Source organism: Dromiciops gliroides, chromosome 1 (genome assembly GCF_019393635.1).
Source record: "Dromiciops gliroides isolate mDroGli1 chromosome 1, mDroGli1.pri, whole genome shotgun sequence".
Classification (NCBI taxonomy): domain Eukaryota; kingdom Metazoa; phylum Chordata; class Mammalia; order Microbiotheria; family Microbiotheriidae; genus Dromiciops; species Dromiciops gliroides.
In genome coordinates, this window is record NC_057861.1 from 62,249,669 (window position 1) to 62,274,319 (window position 24,651).

A 24,651-nucleotide genomic window follows, 5' to 3' on the forward strand; every position below is an offset into this window, starting at 1 on the left:
AAAAGAAAAGTAGACCTTATCTCAAAGGACTAATTAGAATTGTTTCATCCACAGCAAATTAGGGGTGACTTTCCCTACCTATCTATAAGCTTTGTTCAGGATGGGATAACTCTGGGCTATAGAATAAATAGAGGAAAGATAAGGGAGGGGACAGAGACTCAGTGATAGGGATAAGGACTGCAAGGGAATAAAGATTCAGTGAATTTAGTGAAAGGACTGGGGTCCCAACTAGAGGTAGAAGGGTGCAGAGACGGGGATTGAGACTCAGAGAGGGTGGGTCTCAGTAAGCAGAAAGAGGATTAGATAAGGAAATTAGGGTTCAGAATTAGATAAAGGAAAGAGGGATAGGATCTCAGTGCTAGAGGTCATAACTCCTCTGGACCTCAATTTCTTCATCTGTAAAACAAGGATTTTAAGATGAAAAATAATCTTTTACCTTTTCTTCTAAGCTTAAAAGACAAACAAAACCCTCTAAGATCCAATGACCCAGGCCTGTCTAAAACAATTTCCCAAACTGTGATCCAGGCTCTACATGCTTATCGCTTCTCTGCTCTTTCATATTCTGTGACCTTCCCTCCTTTTTACCCTTCCCCTTGCCTTCCATAGTCCTGGGAGAGTAGCCATGGGCATTGTGGGCTGCCACATTCATCACTAATAAGTTTGCTGCCCCTGACCTATGACCATAGGGCTAGCTTGAATGAGTAAGGCCAGGAGAGAAGCCCAGAGCCCTGCCCTGGCAGGGCTATTGCCAGATTTAGTGGCCCCTCCCCACTGCCGCTCCCAGTCACACGCTCCAGGGCTATTTATAAAACTGAGCTGCCGCCAGAGGAGGATGTGGGTGATGCGGCCAGCCGCTGGGAGGAGGTCTGAGTTGAGAACAGAGGGGGATGGGCTGGGAAAGAGGAAGGAGAAAGGGATGGGGAGGGGGGACCCAGGGGAGCCACAAGACAAGGCCCGCCCGCTGATAATGAGCAGCCTGGAGACACCTTATTATTAAATCTCATCGTAATTAGTATGGCTGTGATCCACCAGCATCCGACACCCATTTACTAATGATCAGAGACAGTGTGGTGCCTCTGAGAGAGCCCTGTACTGGGTAATCAGGAGACCTGGTTTCTGGTGCTGGCTGTCACTAAATTCACTGCGTGACCTTGGCTTCCCCTAGCTGAGTCTCAGTCTCCCCATCTGCAGAATGAGGATTTTGGACTTCATGTTCAATAAAAGCCAACAGTCACTCCCTTCTGCAACTCACCCTCTCCACAGCTGCCAAACTGATATTCCTAAAGTGCAGGTCTAACTATGCCACTCCCCTACTCAAGAAGTTCCAGGGGCCCACTCTTACTTCTAGGATAAAATACAAATTCCTTGGTATGGCACTAAAGCCCTTCAGTCAGTCAGTCAGTCACCTAATGCCTACTATGTGCCTTCAAAGTTCAGCCCCAACCTATATTTCTAGGCTGATTTCATATTACTTCTCACATCCTCTAAATTCCAGCCAAACTGACCTTCTTGCTCTTCTATTACACACCATTCCATTTCCCACCTTTGTGCCTCTCCATGAGCCCCATGGAATCCCTCTTCCCCTCTGTTCTTGGAATCCCTAGATTTAATCAAAGTTTAGCTCAAGCCTAGTCTCCCTCATGTGGCTTTTCCTCAGCTTCTTTCCCCTCCCTTGATATTACATTTGTATATTTTGGTATTTCTCTGTGTCCACATTGTTTCTCTGAAGTACAATGTTAAGTCCCCTGGGAATAAGAAATGTTTCACTTTGGTCACTGTATCCCATCACTTAGCACAATGCGTGGTACTTAATAACTAAAGAAAGTCCTATTAATCTGAATGGTATGACACAGTAGGTAACATACCTAACCAAACATATGCTTCAAAAGAAAGGAACAAGGAGAAATAACCAACAGCCCAATTGTCCTCTGTCCTGGTCAGTCCACATCTGAAGTCTCTCATTTGGTTCTGAGACAGACTATCTTGAGGAGGATGACCATGATGCTTTGGGGACTTGAAACTATGTGCTATGGTAATTAGTTAAAGAAGATGAGAAATTAATACTAGTAAAGATAAGATTTAGAGGGGACATGATTACTGTAATCATATTTGAAGAGGAAGAGAGATTCAGTTTGTTCTGCAGGGCTAAAGGAGCAAGAACTAGGAATGATTGAAGGAAGTTGAAGAGAGTTGAATTTCAGCTCCATTTAAGGAAAAGCATCATAACAGCTAGAGCTATCCAGAAGTGGAAGGAGCTACCTCAGAGTCAGCAAATCACTGGAGGCTGCATGACCTCTTTTCAGGGATTGTGTGGAAGGCATTACTACTTAGGTATGGGTTGGGCTAGGTGGACCTCTGAGGTCCCTCTCAGCACTAACAAACAAGAGTTCTAGGATGTTACTTGCCCACAAACCCTCTGGGCTGTTGGTCCTATTTATTGCCTATTCTGTCCTACACCCTTACCCCATAATCTGGGAACCACCTAAGGCAGAGGAATTACCATGAGGCTCTGACTCTGTGACTGCTTCTAAAATGGAGCCTAGTCAAGTGTGGGGTAGAATAAAATAGGGTAGTGGGCTACCAGTTCCTAGTGGGCTATAGAAAGAAGCTCTCCACAGGAGGGATCATAGGAGATGGAGTGGGCTGGCCCGCTATATTTGCAGGGATATAGGCAATTGAATTCAACAAGCATTTATTAGGTACCTAATATATTTGAGGGGCAGCTAGGTGGCGCAGTGAATAGAGCACTGGGCTTGGAATCAGGAAGACTCTTCTGGCCTCAGACACTTACCAGATGAGTGACCCTGTGCAAGTCATTTAACCCTGTTTGCCTCAGTTCCTCATCTGCAAAATGAGCTGAAGAAGGACATGGCAAACCACTCCAGTATCTTTGCCAAGAAAAGTCCAAATGATGTCTTGAAGAGTCAGGCACAAATAAGTGGGGCAGCTAGATGACTCGGTGGTTAGAGTGCTGGGCTTGGAGTCAGGCAACCTAAATTCAAATTCAGTTTGAGACGCTTACTAGCTGTGTGACCCTGGGCAAGTCACTTAACTTCTGTTTGCCTTAACCCACTGGAAACAGAAATGGAAAACCACTAAAGTATCTTTACTAAGAAAACCCCATGAACAGTATGGTCCATGGAGTCATGAAAAGTCAGACATGACTGAATTGATTGAACAACAAAAAAAATGTTTGAAGTACTGGAGATACAAAGACAAAAGCAAAACAATTTTGCCCTCAAGGAACTTACATTCTACACAAACACTGATTAAGTAAACACAAGGTAATTAGAGTAAGGAGAGAGCAGCTGGGAATGACATTAAGCTGGAAAGGGCAGCTAACACTGATTTGTGACCTAAAAAGATCAAGATGTGGGACCAATGGAAGGGATAAGGATAGGGATAGGGACTAAACTAGGGGATAGGGAACTTCCGGGTGAGGGGATGTCCTCTACAATTGCAGGTTGGCACCTTCTCTGAAATTTAGAGGGTTGCTTAGAGCAGTGGTGTCAAGCTCAAATAGAAAGTAGGACCATTCATCCACATATAAAGATCCCTGCAGCAGCATAATTACTTCATTTCAAAATACAATGCTATCTATGTTGTATTGCCTTTTTAATCTATTTTGTTAAATATTTCTCTTTTTTTTTTTAGTGAGGCAATTAGGGTTAAGTGACTTGCCCAGGGTCACACAGCTAGTAAGTGTTAAGTGTCTGAGGCCGGATTTGAACTCAGGTCCTCCTGAATCCAGGGCCAGTGCTCTATCCTCTGCGCCACCTAGCTGCCCCCTAAATATTTCTCAACTTCATTTTAATCTGGTTCCTGCCACACTGGGGAGTATTGCATATTTGACACATCTGGCCTAGAGTGCTGACTAATGAGTCGAATATAAGAAAAAAAAATGTAATGAAGATAAATGCAAAGTTTTATACGTGGGTTCAAAAAATCAACAGGCAGAGTAAATGATTCGACAGTGTTGAATGGCAGCCTTAATAGCTAGCAAGATCTCAGAAGAATAAATAAATAAAACATTATCAGAAGCAGTATCCAAAAGTGAAGCTTATTTCACCTGTAGTCTGCCCTGGAATATTATACTCAGTTCTAGGCAGCACAGTTTAAGTACATTAATGAGCTGGTCTCTGGAAGGCAGCCAAAATGATGAGGTGCCTCAGGCCGTGTAAGGATCATTTGGAGGAACTGGGGACCCTTAGCCCAGAGAAGAAAAGGGTTAGGTGGGGAATATGATAATTGTTTTTAAATATTTTGAGAGTTGTTATTTGGAAGGGGAATAAGACTTTTTGTTGAAAGGGCAGAAATAGGACCTTTAAAAGGGTAGAATTAAGCTTTATAGAAGGAAAAACTTGCCACTGAAACACTGTCCACCTGCATTCTCTTCTGGCTCCAAGGCAGCTCTGGCCAAATCCAGAGTCAGCTGACTGGGAAGAATGAAGATGAATTGAGGGGGGCGGGGCCAGAAGAAGAATATTGTGAACTGCTGCCTTGTAGATAATGGGTAACTTTGTATTTGTGTTGATAGCCTTATTCATTTAGAGAGGCCTATAGTAGTAACACGTTTTGGACTTGGAATCCGCAAAGACCTGGGTTTGAATCCTGGTTCTGGCACTTACTAGCTGTGATTGAGTTCCTTAACTTCTCTGGACATAAGTTTTCTCCTTTTAAACATAGGAATAATACTACAACCCTTGGAGGGTAGTTATGAGGAAATCAATCGCATAACCTTAAAGTGCTATATAAATGAGAGTCATTTGTATTCTTTCTTCTACCACCCAACCCACTACCACCATCCATAAGTGAGGAAGGTCACAGTGGCAGGTTCCTGTGGGACTATGTGGGCCATACCAAGCCTCCACCAGGACACCTGGAACAGGCTAGGACTGTGGATCAATTTTTAAAATAAGCTAAAGTACTTACCCCAGGTTGGGAAGTATGAATTGGACTCCAAAAGGATGAGGTAAATTTTAAGAAAGATGACATCGGAGTATTTTAAAAGCAATTTATTGAAAATAGCCTGGTGAAATCTATACTTAGACAGGAATCCCCTCTAAAACATCCTCCACAATAGGTCATCCAGCCTGAGCCTGAATATCTCCAAAGATGGAGAATTGACCAGCCATCATGACGACTCAGGTGTACTTTTGGACAGCTAATTGCAAAATTCCCCCATCGGTCCTAGTTTCACCTTCTGGGACTTAGCCAAAAAAGACTAATTCTTCTTTCTCACGAGAGCCCTTGAAACACTTGATGATGGCCATTAGAGCTGGCAGGGAACTAAGCCACCATCTAGCCAGTCCCCAAGGCCATAAAGACAGACGATAGCAAAGCTGGTTCTTGAACGAAGGCCTGTTGTCTTCAAGTCCAATGCTTTTCCCACTATGCAGTGCCTCTTCTGCCCACCTTCCCAAATGAAAGTCTTCTCTTCTCTAGACTCAATGTCCCCATTTCATCCAGCTGACCTTCATATGGCATGCTCTTCAGTACTCTCAAAACCTTATCCCTGTCTTTTGGACATGATCCTGCTTATCAATGCCCTCCCTAAAATATGGTGCCCAGAAAGGAGCTCAATAGTCCAGATTGTGGAGAGAGGACTGACTGAAATAGAAGACGGTGGGATTATCACCTCCTTCCCTCTGGACATCCTATTTTTATTAATGTAGCCTAAAATTGCATTAGGGGTTTTGGGGGGAAGGGGCAGGGCAGGGGAGAGGATGGGATTCCTATCTCATTGTAGAGGAAGGATGTGCCGGCAAATTTTTTTCGTTTTGTTTTGGTTTTTGGTTTTTGCGGGGCAATTGGGGTTAAGTGACTTTCCCAGGGTCACACAGCTAGTAAGTGTTAAGTGTCTGAGGCCAGATTTGAACTAAGGTCCTCCTGAATCCAGGGCCGCTGCTTTATCCACTGCGCCACCTAGCTGCCCCAGGCAAATGTTTAACAACTAGCTCTCCAACCTGTTTTAAAGTTCACTTTGCATTAACACCTTCCCCATCACTTTCTTAAGTCTAGACAATCAAGCCCTGATTTGTAGCCTCTTCTGATTCCTGCGGTGTAGATGCTTACACTGAAAATCTAACAATTGGTTCTCCCCTACTATTGAGCGGACTCTAGCAAGCCCCAGCAGTTAACACATTGAGCTTGTGCGTGTTGTGAATTTTCAGACAGCAAAACCAAAAACTCTCCCAAAATATGTGGGAGGCATTTAAGGAGCCAAGGGCTATGCCCTCTCGGGTCTCTTCTGACCCCTGTTAGATTAGCCTTATATTCTCCAAAGACTTTCCTTTATTGCACCAATTTTCTGAGACTAAAAGAGAGTTTTTCTGGCTTGACTCTCAGGAGGCAAAGCTACAAAATTAAATGAAAAGTGCATTGCTAAATCTTCCAACTGACTCCCTCTTCTAACTGCTCATCTCCTTGAGAGTGATTATCTCCCTGGTCTCTGTTTGGGGCTCATGCTCATTGTGTGAGTATCTGAATAACAAGTTTGTAGCCTAGAACCAGAATCTATTCTTTTATCTGTCCTCAGCACATAGAGTGTTCTTCAAAAAGGTTCCCTTTGAAAGTAACAGCTGCCCTGGGCTTAAGGGCAACAAAACTAATGTAAGTGAAAGCATTGATCAAAGTGAAAAATACAGAACTTGCTCGATCAGTCTGTTAATTTGATGGGATGTTGGAGAAGGAAAGGGTTCCATTTCTAGTTTTCTTGACACCATCACAGAATGACAGAATCATATGATCTCAGAGTAGAAGAGACCTCCAAGGTTACCAGTCCTAACAGGAATGGCTATTGACATCCCTGACAGATAGTTATTATCCAACCTTCTGAAAACTCAGGTGAAGGGGAATCTACTCAATACTCAGAGAGTTCATTCTGTTCTTGAATAGCACTTGTAGTTAGTCAATTTTTCCCAACCTCAAGCTTAAATCTGCCTCTTTGCAGCTCCTACCCAGCATTCCTAGTTCTTAACTCTGACTCCAAGCAGATTCCTTTTCCATATGACTACCCTTCAGCTTTTAAAGACAACTAGCATGCCTTCCCCTAATTCCTCTTTTCTAGGGTAAATATCACCAGTTCTTGTAATATCTCCTCCGATTACATCGTCTCTATGTCTCTCATGCTCAGGGGTGTGCAGGAACTGGTTCAAACCTGACTTGAAGAGTTAAAATTTAAGTATTAGCTTTTACACCTTAGAAATTGGAAAAACAGAACAAATAATTTGATTTATTTTTGTTGATTTTAAGAACTAATAAAATAATGGATAAAATGTGAATAATGAAAACTAAACTTCAAAATGTATTGTATGTACATTTTTAGGAAGCCAGTTTAGAAAGCACATCCCAGTATCCTGCTTGGATATGCTAGCTTGTTAATGTTTCCTAAAATGTAGTTCCCAGAACTGAGCACAATATTTCACATGTCTTCTGATGAATTCTTCATTTAGGAGTAAAACCTTGTAAAAACAGAGATTTCTAATTCCAGAAGGGTGTGGAAGGGGAGCAGTAAGGGGAAAGGAAATGATGCTTGATAAAAGGGAACAGGAAGCTAAGGACAGATAATAGGAGATCCCAGCTGGGACCATATAACTGAGATGCTGGATGCTAAAGGATTTAGAAAGAGAAGAATGGGGCGTAAGGACCAAAGGTTCCCCTCCACGAACTCTTCACTCCAGCCAGACATGCACCATGCTCTCCCACCTCTTTGTCTTTTCTCAGAGGCATTTTCCTCTATGCTTAGAATGTCCTCAAACTTTCACACGTTGAAGACTAAATTAAAATACTATCGCCTCCACAAAGTTTTCCTTCATTTCCCCCAACCCTCAGGATGTAGCCAACCTGGATCTTTACACCCACAAAGTCACTAGGAGTACTGTAGGGACATGGAGAATTACCACTGGATGGTCATACCTATTTCCCACCCATGGTCATACAACTTTTCCAGAATGAGAATAGAAACTTTGGTCCTGCCCTCAACCCAGAACCATAGAGCCCAAATTACCTCCTGGAAAAAACACTCCATACACACCAAGCCCAGTTGGCTTTCATTCCTAGTCTTGAATAATAGAATTATAGAACATATTAAAGATTTTTTGAGTGTATATATATATATATATAAAAGAATATTCTGTTTAGGTTTTCTTGTTGCCCCTCCCCGCTTGGAATGTAAAGTCCTTGAATACAAAAACTGTTTCTGTCTTGTTTTTGTATCTCTAATACTTAACACAGTGTCTGGCACATAGCACATGCTTAATAAGTGTTTTCTGATTGATTGGTTCATAAGATGATAGATTTGGAGTGGAAACTTTACCCATCATGCAGTCCAGTGGTATCAAACTCAAAAAGAAACAGGTGGCGCAGTAGTTAAAGCATCGGCCCTGGATTCAGGAGGACCTAAGTTCAAATCAGGCCTCAGACATTTGACACTTACTAGCTGTGTGACCCTGGGCAAGTCACTTAACCCTCATTGCCCTGCCAAAAAAAAAAAAGAAAAGAAAGAAAGAAAGAAAGAAAAAAAGAAACAGGGCCATAAGGATCCCTGCAGGCTGTACATTGGCCAAGAAAACCACACGTTAACATATCTATGTTCTATTGGGCTTTTATTTGGTTTATATTTTAATCTGGTTCAGGTGGCACTCCAGAGTGTTGCTCTCAGCATTGGATACCAATCTCCTTATTTTATAGATAAGGAAACTGATACCCCCCAAAATAAAATAACTTTTCCAAGGTCACACAGGTAGCAAGTAGCAGAGCTTAGTTTTGAAGTTAGATCCCCAACTGCAAATCCAGTGCCCTTTCTGTGTATCGGGGCATCTTGCACACCCTCGAAGCCCATAGAGATATAATTTCTTCTTGTTGTTGTTTGTCCTTCATTCTTTTTTTGTTTGTTTGTTTGGTTTTGGGGGGCAATAAGGGTTAAGTGACTTGCCCAGGGTCACACAGCTACTGTCAAGTGTCTGAGGCCTGATTTGAACTCAGGTCCTCCTGAATCCAGTGCCAGTGCTTTATCCACTGCTCCACCTAGCTGCCCCCCGTCCTTCATTCTTGAAGAAGACCATGACCATGATCAAGAGGTGATGTCATGACTTGCACTGAATTGAATTAAAGTGAGAGAGGGCTGTGAAAAGTCACCAACCTCACTCTCTCCTCCAGAGCCATCTGGGTCTGGTGGCAAGATAGATATCAGAACGACTGAATATGGCCCCGGATATTTAAGGCAATTGGGGTTAAGTGATTTGCCCAGGGTCACACAGCTAATAAGTGTCTGGGGTAAGGTTTTTCTATAGAATCCCTGTAAACAACATTGAATGCTCTGCTTGGCATTCAAAGGCCTCCACCAAGAGCTAGGTTTGAATCAGGCCTCCAGTGCTTATTAGCTATGCCATCTTGAGCCAGTCACTGATCCTCAGTTTCTCCATCTCTAAAATGAAGGGGTGGGATTCCCACCCATAAATCTCTTATTCTATTAGACTAGAAGCTTTTTGAGGATAAGCACCGTATCATAGCTAGACCTTTTCTCTGTCTGAGCACAACACCCTGCACACAGAAAGTCCTTCATAAATATTGGGATTGTGCTGATCAGTTTCCAACAACAGTGGGGTTAGAGAATAAGGAAGCTCAGGGACTTTTCAAGTAGGAATTGATGTGAGGACTTCTTTGCCCCTTCAGATGATTAGAGCATGTCTATAAGGGAAAGGGATGGGTTCTTCCAGCTCTAAAATGGGAAGCAACAGAGAAAAATAAATGACTGTTCTGAAGACAAAGATGGATTAGCAAAAGAGAACTATTGTGATTATTATATGGGGGGGGGGGGTCTGGGAGATGATAAGATTAAGAAAATGCCCTTTCTCTTTTCTAAATCCTAGAGCTGGGAGGCACCTTGGATGCCACCTAGTCTACCCTCTCTCCCTGAAGAATGACCCTTTTACAACATTATTCATTCAACAAGCATTCATGAAGCACCTATTACATGCAAGGTACTAGGTATACAAAGGCAAAAATGAAATAGTCCCTGCCCTCAAAGAGCTTATATTCTATCAAGAAAAACAACATGTACATACATAATTAGTGTATATGTGTACATATACACACATATATTACAAATATATATGTGTGTACACATAGAAATTTATATATACACATGTGTATGTACTAAATGAATACAAGATAATTTAGAGGAGGAAGAGTACTAACACCTGGGAGGATTGAAAAAGGATTCATGCAGAAAATGGTGTTTGAGCTAAGTTTTGAAGGAAATAAGGGGTTCCGAGAGTTGAGGAGGGAGTATATTCCAGGCATGGAGGAAGGCCAAGGCAAAGGCACAGAGATGAGAAATGGAGTGTCGTGTGAGGAACAGCCAGAAAGTCAGTCTGACTGAAATGCAGAGTTCATGAAAGGGAGGAATAGTGATAGGGGAGAAGAGTGAAGGGTTTTAAATGCCAAACCAAGGAGTCTGTAGTTGCTCCTAGAGGTATCAGGGAGTCACTGTTCTACCCATAGAATATCTCTATGTGGAAACCATGACTATTTGAGACAGGCTGATTCATTGATGGGCAGCTCTAATATCAGGAAGCAGCTCTTACCAAGACAAAATCTGCCTCCCTGTTACTAACTAGTCCTTTCCAGCTGCTCACAGTTCTGCTCTCTGGGACCAAGCAAAGCATGTTCAATCCCTTTCCCACACAACCACCCTTCAGATACTTAAAGACAGCTATCGTTGCCCCTCTAAGTTGCCTCTTCTTCAGGTTAAACATCACTAGCCCCTTCATCTGATCCTTACATGTCAGGAGAAGCAGTGCGGTCAGCAAGTAGGCAAGAGCTAAGCCTCAAGAGATGTGGGTTCAAAACCAACTACTAACCATTTTGAGTTGTGTGACCCTGGGCAAGTCACTTAATTTCTCTTAAATTCGGGGTCCTGATCTACAAGATGGAGATAATAATGCCTGTGGCACTTATTTCCCACAGAGGTAATGATGATTAGATGACATAATATATGCTGTGGGTTTTGTAACTGTCTGCCACGATTTCAATTTAAAAAACTTCTAGCATTTGGATATCTTCCTCTGAAGGAACAATGTTCTTCTTAAAATGTGATACCCATGATTGAACTGGTCTGAATGAGTATGACTTAGGAGATAATTGAATTATGACCTCCTTTATTCTCTTTACCCAGCTTTGAAGATTTTACCAAAATCCTACTTTCTCTGGGAAGACTTTGCATGGAAAATGGACACATCTTCCCTCTTGCCCTTTGTTTGGATCTTGGGCAGTCAGTTCCTCTCTCCAGGACTCAGTTTACTCATATGTGAAAATGAGATGGTTAGAGCAAATTATCTCTAAGGGCCTTCCCAGCCCAAATATTCTATGAGGTTGGAACTTCCAGATCAGACTAATTTCCCCACTTCCTTCTGAGGGCTTCTGAGAAAAGAGCACTCTAATTAAAGAGTCTCTGGGGTCCCAGTGGGAGTGGAAACTGCTCAATGGAATGGAATACCTTCCAGAGGCCTGGCCACATTGGGGGAGGGTACACATGTGGATGAGGAAGCAAATGAGATATGTTCCCAGCCCCGAAGAGTCTGAGCTAATAAGTCTGAGAGCAAATGAGAAAGCTCATAGTTCAGCTTTACCCAGGTCAGATCCCCATCTGGACTTCAATTCAGTTCTGGGTATAACATTTGAGGAATAACATTGACTCCCCCAGAGGATAGTGACCAGAATGGGGAAAAAGTTGAAAACCATAATAATATCTGACATTTAAGTAGTTTACATAGCACTTAACATATATATTATCCCACTTAAATATAAAGCTATAAGTATTTGTAGATAAGTAAACTGAGTCTAAGAAAAATTAAGTAAGACAAGTATATTCATGCATTTACTTATGTTTCTGTGTATATATGCATGCTTATATACATATGTATATATTTATGGTAGTATGCTTTGTGTGGATGATTGTGGGGTGCATATATGTGTGTGTAATGATTCATATTTTATAGGGTTTTAAAGTTTGAAAAGCACTTTTATCACAATAATTATATGAAGTAGGTGACACAAATATTATCCCCATTCTCCAGATGAGAAAACTTAGCCTTGGAAGAAGTAAAATGAGTTGCCCATGGACACACAGTCAGTAAGTGCGTTGGGATTGGAACCCAGTACTCTTTCTGGTACACCACAATGTGACTCAGTGCATGTATGTGTGTATATGTATGCGACCCCATACATGTATGAACATGTGTGTCTGGTAAAACGCACACATGTATCTCCATGTGGTTATGTGCTTGTGTGTTGCATACACATATTTGTGCACATATATGTGTATGCCCCTGGATATGTGTTTATCTGGGTAGAGGTGATGCTGACCCAGCTTTCCCCAGGGACAACAATTTTAAATACAAATTTGAAATACCCAAAGCTGGGTCCTTTCCCAGTGAACAGCCCTCCCTCCAAGCTGTGCTCCATTGTCGGTGTGGGAAGATACTCAGGCCGGGGCCAAGGCTTCCTGAGTTCTCTGCATTGGGTTTTTGATGCCAATCAGGCCAGCTCTGAGCTCCCTGGCTAGCCCTAGTGCCAGCCTTCCCCAGATCCCTAACCTAGGGTCTGGAATCATGCTTCTTGATTCAGGGTGGGAGCAAAGGCTCCTGACCTCTCAGTTCCATCACTTGAGCCCCAGTGCCCGGGCCCCTCCTTCTCCACCCCCCAAACACATGCGTCAGAGTTTGTGGTAAGATTCCTCCCCCTTTCCCTTCCCTCTCCTCTTCCTCCAGGCGAATCTTCCAGATACATTTTCTCTTTTTTCCCTCCCCTTTTGGGTGGAGGATGTAGACCTGAGGGAAGACAAGGGGTTCCTCAGGGGAAGGAACTGGGAGGGGGGTTGGGGGCCAGATGGACCAGGGGTAATCAAGAGCCTCCGAAGTCTTTCTTCCCACACTCCCCCTACCCCTAGTGCCAGCTGGAATAGCTAGAATCATTTATGCCTTCCTGGGTGGAAGGTGGTTCCAACAGCAGAAGGCTATGGGTCTCACCCCCTACACACACACCCCTTATTCTCACCCCCCCCCCCGAAATGGGGGTGAGAATGATCTCTGACTCTCAGACCAGAGCTAGATTAGAGATGGGGTATGATTCATCCCACTTGAAATAGTCTTCCCCTGGTTACCCCCATCCCCCAATCTTCTAAGAAGCAGGGCCCTGGACTCCAGGACCTCTGACTGCCTGAGACTTTCTTCCTTTTACCCGTACCCCACCCACGAACCTCACAGGTGAAAGAGACAGGTTTCCAAGTGCCACTGTCCCTTTAAACGAGCATGCCAACTACGCCAGTCAGGGGCGATTTGCATAAGGGATGGGGGGGGAGACACCCTGAGGGGCGGTGCCCGAGGCGGGAGAGGGTTTGTGAATGAAGCTTCGGAAGTGGGAGAGGGGCACGTTGGCAGAAGAGATGAGGAGGGGGTGGCGGCAGCCTTCTGAAGCTTAAGCCCGACTAGGGGTTCGAAGGGCCAGTCTGCTTCGAAAGGTCTCCTCAAGCCGAAGTACCTAGCGAGTACTGAGCTCCATTGGCAGCTCCTCTGCCTGGGCCCCGTGAGCTCACTGGTTCCCTAGCATTGGGGCCCCTGGCACAAAAATCCTTTCTTCGCCTCCCCAGGGCAGTGTTCTGCCCCACCCTATCTCCAGCCCCCGACACACACCTAGTCCCAGCCCCAGGCCCAGCTTCCGGAGAGGAGCAGAGCGTGGGTAGCTCACAGAAAGAACAAAAATAGCTCCCCCCACAAACACACACAACCACCCCTCGGAGGGGGGGAAGCCCTAAATTTGTAACGAGGACGAGAAACGGAGAGAACCCCATGCTGGAGAATCTCCAAGCGCAGAGTGGAGAGCTATAACTAGGCGGGGTGGGGGTGGGGGGAGGGGGAGTGGACCCCTGCCCGGGCCCAGAACCCAGCCATTTGCAGAAAGAATGTGGGACAGGGACAAACTGCGGGTGGGTGGGTGTAGGATCGGGGGTCCACCTGGGCACTCGAATTACGGCACTCTCTTCCCCAGATCCCCACCCCCACCCACCCCAAGCATGCAACCCTGGCGGGAAGTCCGGAGGAGGAAGGAAAAGGGGAGCGCTAGGGACCCTCACATCCCTTGCTATCCAGATCTCGCTCAACCTTCACCCCAGGAGTGTGAACCCGAGTGAGCAGCCTGGAGGCGGTGGGATGGGGGAGCTCTAAGTGACCCCGCCGTTCTTCCCCACACAGTCCCACCCTTTCTACACTCCAGCCCCAGAGCATGAGAACCCCAGAAGCGAGGCGGGGGCAGGGGGTGGAGAGTGTGGGTCTACATCCCCACACCGGTTCAGCTCACCTCCAACGCAGAGCAGAGACATGGTCCTGGGGGCCGGGCCCGGGGCTGGGGGCGGAGTGGGGGGGACCCGGAGCTCAGCAGGGAGGCTGCCTATGTGCCGACGCCCGCCCGCGGAGCTGTGGCATCCCAGCCCAGCCCTACCCGGCCTGTTCTTTGGCTCTCCCTGCTTGCTGGCTCCCGAGCTCCCGAGCTCCCTGGGCTCGGCTCTTCGCTCACGCCGGGTCCCTGCCTCCACCGCCACCAGCCATTTTGTTTCAGCACCGGGGGCCGCGGACAGCTCCTGACGTCAGGGGGTGGGGGACAGGGGGAGGGGCCTGGGAACGCCTGATCTGGGGGCAGGGGGAGGGAGAGAGTAGGAGATGGGGAGAGGGGGAGGAGGAGAGACCAGTACGGGGCGGGGCTTTTAAAGGCACCCTACAATCCCAGGGCTTGCGCTGGGTGCTGGGGTGGGGTGGGGGCAGATTCCGGAAAAATTTGTATCCTCAGAACAATCCCTAGAGGCTAATAAATGTAGTGGTCTCGATCTTTCTCTTCCCTTGGGTCGGAGGGCCTCTGTCTCATCTGTCATTTCTCAACCCTCTATTTAACTCTGCATTTCCCTCTCTCTTTCTGTTCCTCTCCTACTGTTTCTTCACCATTCACGACCCAATCTTCCCCCTGGCCTTCCTCAGGTAATGTTACCAATCGAATCAGCTTAATCACCTCTGTTCACAAAAGCATCTTCACTCAACCAAAAGTTATTTATTAAATCTGCGTCTTTTCCATCTTTAATTACTTCTTCTCTTAATTACGGCTTCTGGTCCCTGGCTCACTTTCTCTCACTCTCTCCCACCTGTCTTTGTTCTTCTCTCGTCTCTTTGTCTCAGAATAAGAACCTCAGATTTGGAAAGAACCTGAAAGGTCATCTTAGTGTAACCTATCCCTGAACAAAAATCCCCTCTACAGCAGACCTAAGGAGTAATTATCTTTGCTTGAAGACCTCCACTGTTGGGAGAGCCTCCCCCACACCACCCCCATCCCATTTCACTTTGGGACAGTTCTCATCGTTAGAAAGCTGTTTTTGCATTAAGCCAAAATCTGTTTCTTGCAACTTCTCCACTCTTACTTCCCATTCTGCCTTCTGGGGCCAAGCCAAACAAGCTGATCCCTCTTCCAAATACTCTTCCAAATAACAGTCTTTCAAATACTGTTTGAGAACAGTAGATTCTCTCTCTCTCTCTCTCTCTCTCTCTCTCTCTCTCTCTCTCTCTCTCTCTCTCTCTCTCTCTCTCCCCCTCTCTCCCTCTCCTTTCTTCCTTCCTCCCTCCCTCCCCCCTCCTTCCTCTTTCTTTTTCACTGTGTGTATATCATTTTGTGCTTCCCTGACTCAGAAATTCTATTCAGAGAAAAGTCTTGATAATGTAAGTGGGAGGACGAGGGTAAGTGGTTAGGAGGAAGCTAGGGCCACTTTTTCTAAAAGGCAAAAGCCTCTTTTTCTACTTTGTGATGGCCCCACCCACTTCTCTGGGACTGGACAGAATGAAGAGTGTGAAGAAGATGGTCAGGGGCCCCTTGATTTACCAAATCTCCCTGTTTACGTGCTTCAGCAAATACTTATTAAAAGCCTTCTGGTCTGGCCCTGTTCTGTGCTTAATGCTGGAGATACAAAGATGAAAAAAGGGCAGTTCTACATAAAAGGATTTTAAAAATCTGAACCTAATATGAAATGCTCTGGGGAGCAGCAATTTAAACAAGGCTTTTTGTAAAGGGAATAATTCTTCTGTTAAGCAAATCATCTCTTAATTAATCTGCTGGACAAAGACTTCACAGAGTAGACACTCAATGACTGTAGAAGGACTGAATGAGGAGTCTGGCACTTGCTTAAATCAGTCTTTCCAGAAGTTGGGGAAGGGGGAGAAAGAGAGAGGTTGTGAGGACTTCCCTTTTGAGAAAGGGCCCAAAGCAACTTTGCTTCATTCAATGGTGCCACCATGTTCTAACTACCTTCTTCTTCAGTACTTTGAGGAAGGTCCCAAATCAGCCCTCCTTCATTTTCCAAGCTTGCTGATCTTGCCTTCAAGCCCAAGCAGGTAGGTATCTTGCTGGAGTTCTAATGCAAACGCGAGCGCGCGCGCGCGCGCGCGCACACACACACACACACACACACACACACACACACACACACACATCCTTTTCAGCTCCCTTTTCTGTGTTGTCTTCGTCCATTAGAATATAAGCTCCTTGAGATCAGGGGCTGTATTTCTCTTTGCTTGCTTTTGTATTCCCAGGCACAATGCCAGGTACATAGTAAGCACTTGGCAAATGCTCCTAAATTTGGCTTGTAGAAGGTGAGTGGAGCCAGTGTGGGTCTCTGTGAGACGAATTTACTCCCAGCAATGGAGATTTACTTTACTAGTTGTGCAATGATAATTAGATCACATAATCTCTTGGAGTCTTGGTTTCCTCATTTGTAAAATAGGGGTAATAATACCTGTAATAAGTTCCTCACAGGATTGTTGTGAGATTCAAATATATATTAAACGAAGAGAGGAAAGAATTGATTTGTTTCAAGCATGGAGGACATCCAGTGCACAAAGATGGGAGGAATGGAATTTCCTGTGTGTGAGGAACAGAGTGAAGAATAATTTGTCTGCATTGCAGAGTATGACAGGGGGGATAATAGCCAATGAGGTTGTAAAAGTAAGTTGGGGACAGGTTGGGTAGAACTTTGTAAGTGCGATGGAATTTACGTTTTATTCTAGAGACAATCTACTACTGGGTTTGAGTAGAAGAGTTAGATTTATTCTAGAGGAAAGTTTCTTTGGTTGTAGTTTGTAGGCTGGACTAGAGTAGGAAGAGAGTGTTGTAATGATCTAGGAGAAAGAAAATAAGGGCCTGGTCTAAGGTGGTAGTTGTGTGAATGGAGAGGAAAGGCCAGATGTATGACATGTTGGATATGTGAGGTAAAGGAATGTAAGGAATCCAGGATTAGTGCCATAGTTATGAACCTGGGAGACTTGAGAGGAATATGATGCCTATGACAGAAATAGGGAACTTAGGAAGAGGTGAGGGTTTGGCAGAGGAAATAATGAATTCAGCTTTAGACATGATGACTGAGAATCATCTGCACAAAAATGATAGTTAATCCCCAGGAGTCTCTAAAGTTTTCAAGAGAGAATGTAGAGAGAGAAGAGGGCCCAGAATAGAACTTTGGGGAACATTCACAATTAGGAGTCAAGAAATGGATGATGAACCAGACAAAGAGAGTGAGAAAGTACAGTTTTACAGACAGGATAACAAAGAAAGAGCAGTGACATAAAAACCCAGAGAGAAAAGAGTATTGAGGGTGGGGTGGGGAAAGATCACCAATGTCCTATGCAGTAGGTAGGTAAAGAAGGATGAGGACTGAGGAAAAGACCGACAGATTTGGCAATTAAGAGATTATTGGCAGTTTCAGAAAGCAGATTCGGTTGAGTGATAAGGACAGAAGCAAGATTGCAAAGAGTTGAATAGTGAGTGAGATGAGAGGAAGTAGAGGCAGCAAAGTACAAGTAACTTTTTCTAGGGGATTGTCTGAGAAAGAGAACAGAGATAACCTGAGTCAATGATGATAGATTCTAGTGAACAGTTTTTAAGGATGAGGGAGATGGACATGTTTGAAGGTCATGAAGGGAAAGAGGCTGTAGATTGGAAGAAGCTGAAGATTGGAGAAAGATGGGGAGGATGATTAATGCTGTAACCCTTTGGAAAAGATAGGAGAGGATGGGATCAAGAGTACATTTACGGGGGCGGCTAGGTGGCGCAGTGGATAAAGCACCAGCCCTGGATTCAGGAGTACCTGAGTTCAAATCCGGCCTCAGACACTTGACACTTACTAGCTGTGTGACCCTGGGCAAGTCACTTAACCTCCATTGCCCCCCCCCACAAAACAAACAAACAAACAAACAAAAAAGAGTACATTTATAGGGGGTTGCTTTGGCATAGAGAAGGGCCACCTCTTTGTTAGAGACTTGGAAAAGTGAGAAAGATCTCAAGGGGTTTTGAAATGAAGAGAATGAGAGAAGAAGGAACACATATTAAATGGCCTCACTTTTCTTAGTAAAGTAAGAGGTGGTGTCCTGGGCTGAGAAGGAGGGGTCAGAGGGATGTATGAGGCTTGGGGAGGAAAGAGAAGGTTTGGAATCACTTCTCTGGGAAGTGAAATAGGAAATCAATCAGGGGAGAATGAAAAGACTTCCTTTCTACAGTAAGGGATGAGCTGAGGTTGGATAACATGAATTTGTAATATACCCAGTCGGCACAGTTTTGAGACATCTGCCAGCTGGGTTCAATTGCTTATGAATAGGAGCAGAAGCCAGTGATGGGAGTAATCCATGGCTGACATTTGGCAAGAGATAAACAGAACAAGCAAAGGATTCAAGACCAGAGAATGATATAGAGTTTTAAATGGCTAACTATTGCGTTGAGATTAGAGAGGAAGGAAAGTGAAGTCAGAGAAAAGAGTAAGAAAATATTGAGGGGTGGAGGTTTGGGGAATCTTGGTGAGGACCAACAGGTCCTCTCTTGAAGAGAACAGGTTTAGGAGTGGTAAGGGCTCTCCTTTTGGGGGCTGGGGCAGGGCAATGGGGGTTAAGTGGCTTGCCCGGGGTCACACAGCTAGTAAGTGTCTGAGGCCGGATTTGAACTCAGGTACTCCTGCATCCAGGGCCGGTGTTTTATCCACTGCGGCACCTAGCGGCCCCTCTCCTTTTTTTAAAACTTTTTTTTGGTGGGGCAATGAGCGTTAAGTGACTTGCCCAAGGTCACACAGCTAGTAAGTGTCAAGTGTCTCAGGCCATATTTGAATGCAGGTCCTCCTGAATCTAGGGCCAGTGCTTTATCCACTGCATCACCTAGCTGCCCTCCTTTTCTGCAGGGCAATGAGGGTTAAGTGACTTGCCCAGGGTCATACAGCTAGTAAGTGTCAAGTGTCTGAGGTCGGACTTGAACTCAGGTCCTCCTGAATCCAGGTCTGGTGCTTTATTCACTTCACCATCTTGCTGCCCCCAGTAACAGCTCTCCTTAAGGAGAGGTAGAATGATAGAGGGTTGAGTTCAGATAATGGAATATCAGATACTAATTAGAAAAGTAGAACACTTGTGGATAACGGTCAGGTCTAATATGTAACCAACTATATATGTGGCTGAGTTGGAGTGAAGGAATAATTCACGAGATTTATGGAGGCTGAAGAATTGGAAGGTTAGGGAATGTGGTGGGACCTTGATGTGGCTATTCAAGTCCCCTCCTAAAAGGACAGGAATTAGGGAAGAGAAGATTTCTTAGACAGAAGCATCCTTGAGAAAGGAGGGAGAACAACTTGGGAGTTATTGTGCTATAGCCATTATAATTCACAACGTGTGGAAAGGTTGCTGAGTGAAGGAGGTAAAGGGAGAATGTGGAAGTGAAAGTGGATAACAAAGAATATTCTGACTACCCCTCCAGGACCTTGGGGGAGGGAGCTGTGGGAAAAGATACATTGAAATGAATGTAAACTAATTAGGATATAAATCCATTAGAATCTAAGCTCTTTGAGGAGGAGTGGTTTTGGTTTTTCTGTGGGTTCTCAGTGCTTGGCATATAGTAAGTGTTTAATAAAGGCTAGGTAGAAAAATAAATAGTTGAAGAACTGTTTGTTGTACTTCTCAGCAGATTCATATACATTGATGTTATCCATATATGTCACCTTATTTAGTTTTATTCAGGAGAGATAATAGTGAGCTTAAGGCTAGGCAGAATAATAATAGGTATAAATGGTCTCCTTGAAAAAAATGACGTTTTATATCAATTCTCACCATTCTTGCATTGATGGCATGTTTTACGTAGAGAATAGTTTTCCACGTGGACATCAAATACTCTCACATTTTTACTATACTTGGCTCTATTTTACATTTTCGTGCTATATTATAACTAAGCCGTGAGTGTGAGACTGAGTTAGAAGCATTGCAATAGCCAATAAAGGCAATGCAAATATTATGGTATTTTCAAGATGACTTGTTCAATAGATAAATAAATAGTCACTCGATAAATGTTTATTAAGCACCCACTATGTGCTAAGCATTGTGCTAAGCCCTGGAGATGCACATTAGGAAAAAAAGACAGTCCCTACCCACAAAGAGCTTACAATCTAAGGAGGGAAGAGAATACACAAAAGGAAGCATAAGAAGTTGCTATTTATAACCTTACTTTTTGGTACATCCTTTTTCCTCTTCATCCAATCTATTGTTTTCCTATAAGTGTTTACAAATATTTTTTGATTGATACATACTGTGAATGATTTGCATAAAGTATATAAACACTTAATTGGCCTGTATTTGAAGGGGTATTTTGTGTCTTCATCTTCTGATAGTGAGTGATTCCTTCTGTTAAAAAAAAATGGGGGCGGGGGGTGCAGCTAGGTGGTGAAGTGGATAAAGCATTGGCCCTGGAGTCAGGGGGACCTGAGTTCAAATGCAGCCTCAGACACTTGACACTTAACTAGCTGTGTGACCCTGGGCAAGTCACTTAACCCTCGTTGCCCCCCCCCCCAAATGGGATCAGACTTGCATCTGATAGGAAGATGCTTTACTAATAATTCACAGACCACTGTGAAACATTTTAGAGAGAAGTTAGAGTGTAGGTCACCTCTCCATGTAAAAATTCTGTTATTCAATATGAGAATGGTGCGCAAGTTTTATTTCTTATTTGATTCCATTTGTGTATTCATTATGTGGAACTTCTTTGGTCATAGAGATGACCAGAAAATTTCCACATCCTCCTTATTTGGGAGTTCTCTCTCTTTCTGTCTGTCTCTGTCTGCCTGTCTCTGTCTCTCTGTCTCTGTCTCTCTCTCTCCCTCCCTCCCTCCTGATTTCTTTATTTTTCAAACCTCTGTAGCAAACTCTTTTGTTTTGATATTGAATTGTTTATTCTGTTCTTTGCACTGTTCAGACTCTTCATTACTATATTTTGGCCTCAGATTCACCATTTGTAAAATGGGGATGATAATAGCACCTATCCCTCAAAGTTATTAAGAAAGTAAAATGAGATAATATTTGTAAATCATTTTGTAATCCTTAAAGCCCTATATAAATATTAGCTATCATCATCCAGTGCTTCGAACAGTATATAGTAGAAACTTAATAAATATTTTGCATCAATTGCCAAGTCAGGCAATCTAGAATTTCACATATCTTTTGTTTTTCTATTCCATCCTGGATTAATTCTTTTTATTGCCTTTATATCCTTTATATTTCATGGTACAGAACTACCTATCAAGATAATAAAATCTCCCAGTGCTTCTGCCCTGGTGATATTTAACTCTGGTCCTTAGGGGCATTTCTTATTATCTTCCTTTTTCTCCTATGGTTCTTACCAAGGCAATGACCTCCACATATACTGTTGCATGCAGGCCCTGAAATATTTTTACTTTATTTGCTAATGTTGTAGGAGATTGTCATTCATGATGCTTCTAGCAGGTGCCAGCTTTTCAAAATTACTTTGTTATATTTGGCTATACTTTAGTCTGTTAATTAGAGGGATAGTTTATCAAACAGAAAAATATTTTTCAAAATTCCAGTCTAAGTATGTCCATCTCTTTTTCAAAGTAATTTGAGACATCATTGTTGTCTTTTGACGTACATTTTGTTATTCGGTGTAATTTCTGTAGTTTGACTTAAGTAGAGATTTCCAGTGACCTTAGGTTCTTCCAATTAGAGTCACTCCTCAGTGCCCTCTCTTATTTAGTCTATTCTGGGCTTAGAAATGATGAGTAGTATGAAATTATTTCCTTCAACAAGAAAGATTTACTTCCAATTTTGTTAGGATAAAGTCCTGTCATAGTGTAAATATTCACTTTATAAATCCATTTCATGCTCACTCATGGTTTGCCCCTTTAGTGGTCATGGATTCATAGAATCATTGACTTAGAAATAAAAAGAACCTCAGAGGCCACTGAGGTCAACCCCTTCAAGCACAGAGAGGTTCAGTGACTTGCCTAGGTCTGAGGTAAAATTTGAACAAAAGTCTTTCTGACTCTTCCGTTCTGTATACTCCAACAAAAGTGTTATCATTATCTGCACTGAATCATTTCTTTAAAAATTTTTTTTAATAATAAAAATTCTTATTTAAAGTTTTGAGTTCCAAATTCTATCTCTCCCTCCCTCCCCCCTCCTTGAGGCTCTAAGCAATAAGATATGGGTTATACATGTTCAATTATGTAAAACACTACCATATTAGTCATTTTGCACAAGAAAATTTGAGTAAAAGAAAAAAATGAAAGAAAGTGAAAAACAGCATTCTTCAGTCTGTGTTCAATCAATCAGTTTTTTCTTTGGAAATGGATAGTATGTTTCATCAATAGTCCTTTGGGATTGTCTTGGGTCATTGTATTGCTGAGAATAGTTAAGTCATTCACAATTCTTCATCAAACAATATTGCTGTCTCTGTGCACAATGTTCTCTTGGTTCTGCTCACTTCACTATACATCAGTTTATGCAAGTCTTTCCAGGCCTTTCTAAAATCATCCTGTTTGTCATTTCTGATTGCACAGTACTATTCCATCACCATCCTGTACCACAATTTGTTTAGCCATTCACCAATTGATGGGCATTTCTTTGATTTCTAATTCTTAGCCACCACAAAAAGAGCTACTATAAATATTTTTGTACAAATAGGTCTTTTTCTCTTTTCAGGGATGTCTTTGGCATATAAACCTAGCAGTGGTATTGGATCAAAGGGTATGCACAGTTCTATAGCCCTTTGGGCATAGTTCCAAATTGCTCTCCAGAGTGGTTGGATCTTTTCACAACTCTACTAACAGTGGATTAGCACCCCAACTTTCCCACATCACCTCCAACATCCAACATTTTCTGTTTTTCGTATATTTGCTACTCTGATTGGTGTGAGGTAATACCTCAACGTTGTTTTAATTTGCATTTCTCTGATCAATAGCGATCTAGAGAATTTTTTCATATGATTATAGATAGCTTTGATTTCTTTGTCTGAAAATTGCCTGTTCATATCCTTTGACCATTTATCAATTGGGGAATGACTTGTATTTTTATAAATTTGATTCAGTTCTCTATATAATTGAGAAATGAGACCTTTATCAGAGATACTTGTTTCAAAAATTCTTTCCTAGTTTTCTGCTTCTCCTGTGATCTTGATTACATTAGTTTTGTTTGTACAAAATGTTTTATTTTTATATAATCAAAATTATTTATTTTAGATTTTTCTTTGCTCTCCATATCTTCTTTGACCCTCAATTCTTCCTCTGCCCATAAATCTGACAAAGAAATGATTCCACGCTCTTTTAATTTGCTTATTGTATGTGTAAATCATGTACCCATTTTGACCTTATTTTAGTATATGGTATGAGATGTTGGTCTATACCCAGTTTCTGCCATACTGTTTTTCAGTTTTCCCAGCAGTTTTTGTCAGACAATGAGGTTTTGTTCCAAAAGCTTGGATCGGGGGCAGCTAGATGGCGCAGTGGTTAAAGCACCGGCCCTGGATTCAGGAGGACCTGAGTTCAAATCCGGCCTCAGACACTTGACACTTACTAGCTGTGTGACTCTGGGCAAGTCACTTAACCCCCATTGCCTAAAAAAAAAAAAAAATAATAATCCAAAAGCTTGGATCTTTGGGTTTATCATATACTAGATTACTATGGTCATTTACTATAATGTAATTTGTACCTATTCTATTTCACTGATCCACCTCTTTATCACTGAATCATTTCTGAGTCTTTTTTTCTGTTTTGTTTTGTTTTTGCAGGTCAATGAGCTTGCCCAGGGTCACACAGCTAGTAAGTGTCAAGTGTCTGAGGTTGGATTTGAACTCAGGTCCTCCTGAATCCAAGGCCAGCGCTTTATCCACTGCACCACCTAGCTGCCCCATCACTGAATCTTTTTTTTTTTCAATTAAAAAAAATTTTTTAGTGAGGCAATTGGGGTTAAGTGACTTGCCCAGGGTCACACAGCTAGTAAGTGTCAAGTGTCTGAGGCCAGATTTGAACTCAGGTCCTCCTGAATCCAGGGCCGGTTCTCTATCCACTGTGCCACTTAGATGTCCCCTGAATCATTTCTAATAGGTCACCAAGCATTTAATAAACTCTTCCTATATACTGGGCACTCTGCTAAGTGACCACTAGAGATACAAAGGCAAAAACCAGACCTTGAGGAGCTCACATTCTAACACAAATAATTTTCTACATATGTACTGGATATATGTGTGTAACATATATACACATATGTATGTATGCATGTGTATGTATACATGCATATAGGTGTGTGTATA

At 43.1% G+C, this 24,651-nt stretch overlaps 1 protein-coding gene across 8 annotated transcripts in view; it reads right to left on the reverse strand.

The window, feature by feature from the left end:
* Positions 1 to 14,644, reverse strand: part of UNC13A (unc-13 homolog A) — a 96,766-nt gene extending 82,122 nt beyond the window's left edge. For all 8 annotated transcript variants that reach the window (XM_044003432.1, XM_044003452.1, XM_044003445.1 and 5 more), the window contains exon 1: positions 14,359 to 14,644. In XM_044003432.1, the coding sequence (XP_043859367.1) occupies positions 14,359 to 14,380 (22 nt within the window). In that variant the 5' untranslated portion in view covers positions 14,381 to 14,644. The remainder of the gene's footprint in view (positions 1 to 14,358) is intronic.
* Between the last annotated feature and the right edge of the window lie 10,007 nt (positions 14,645 to 24,651).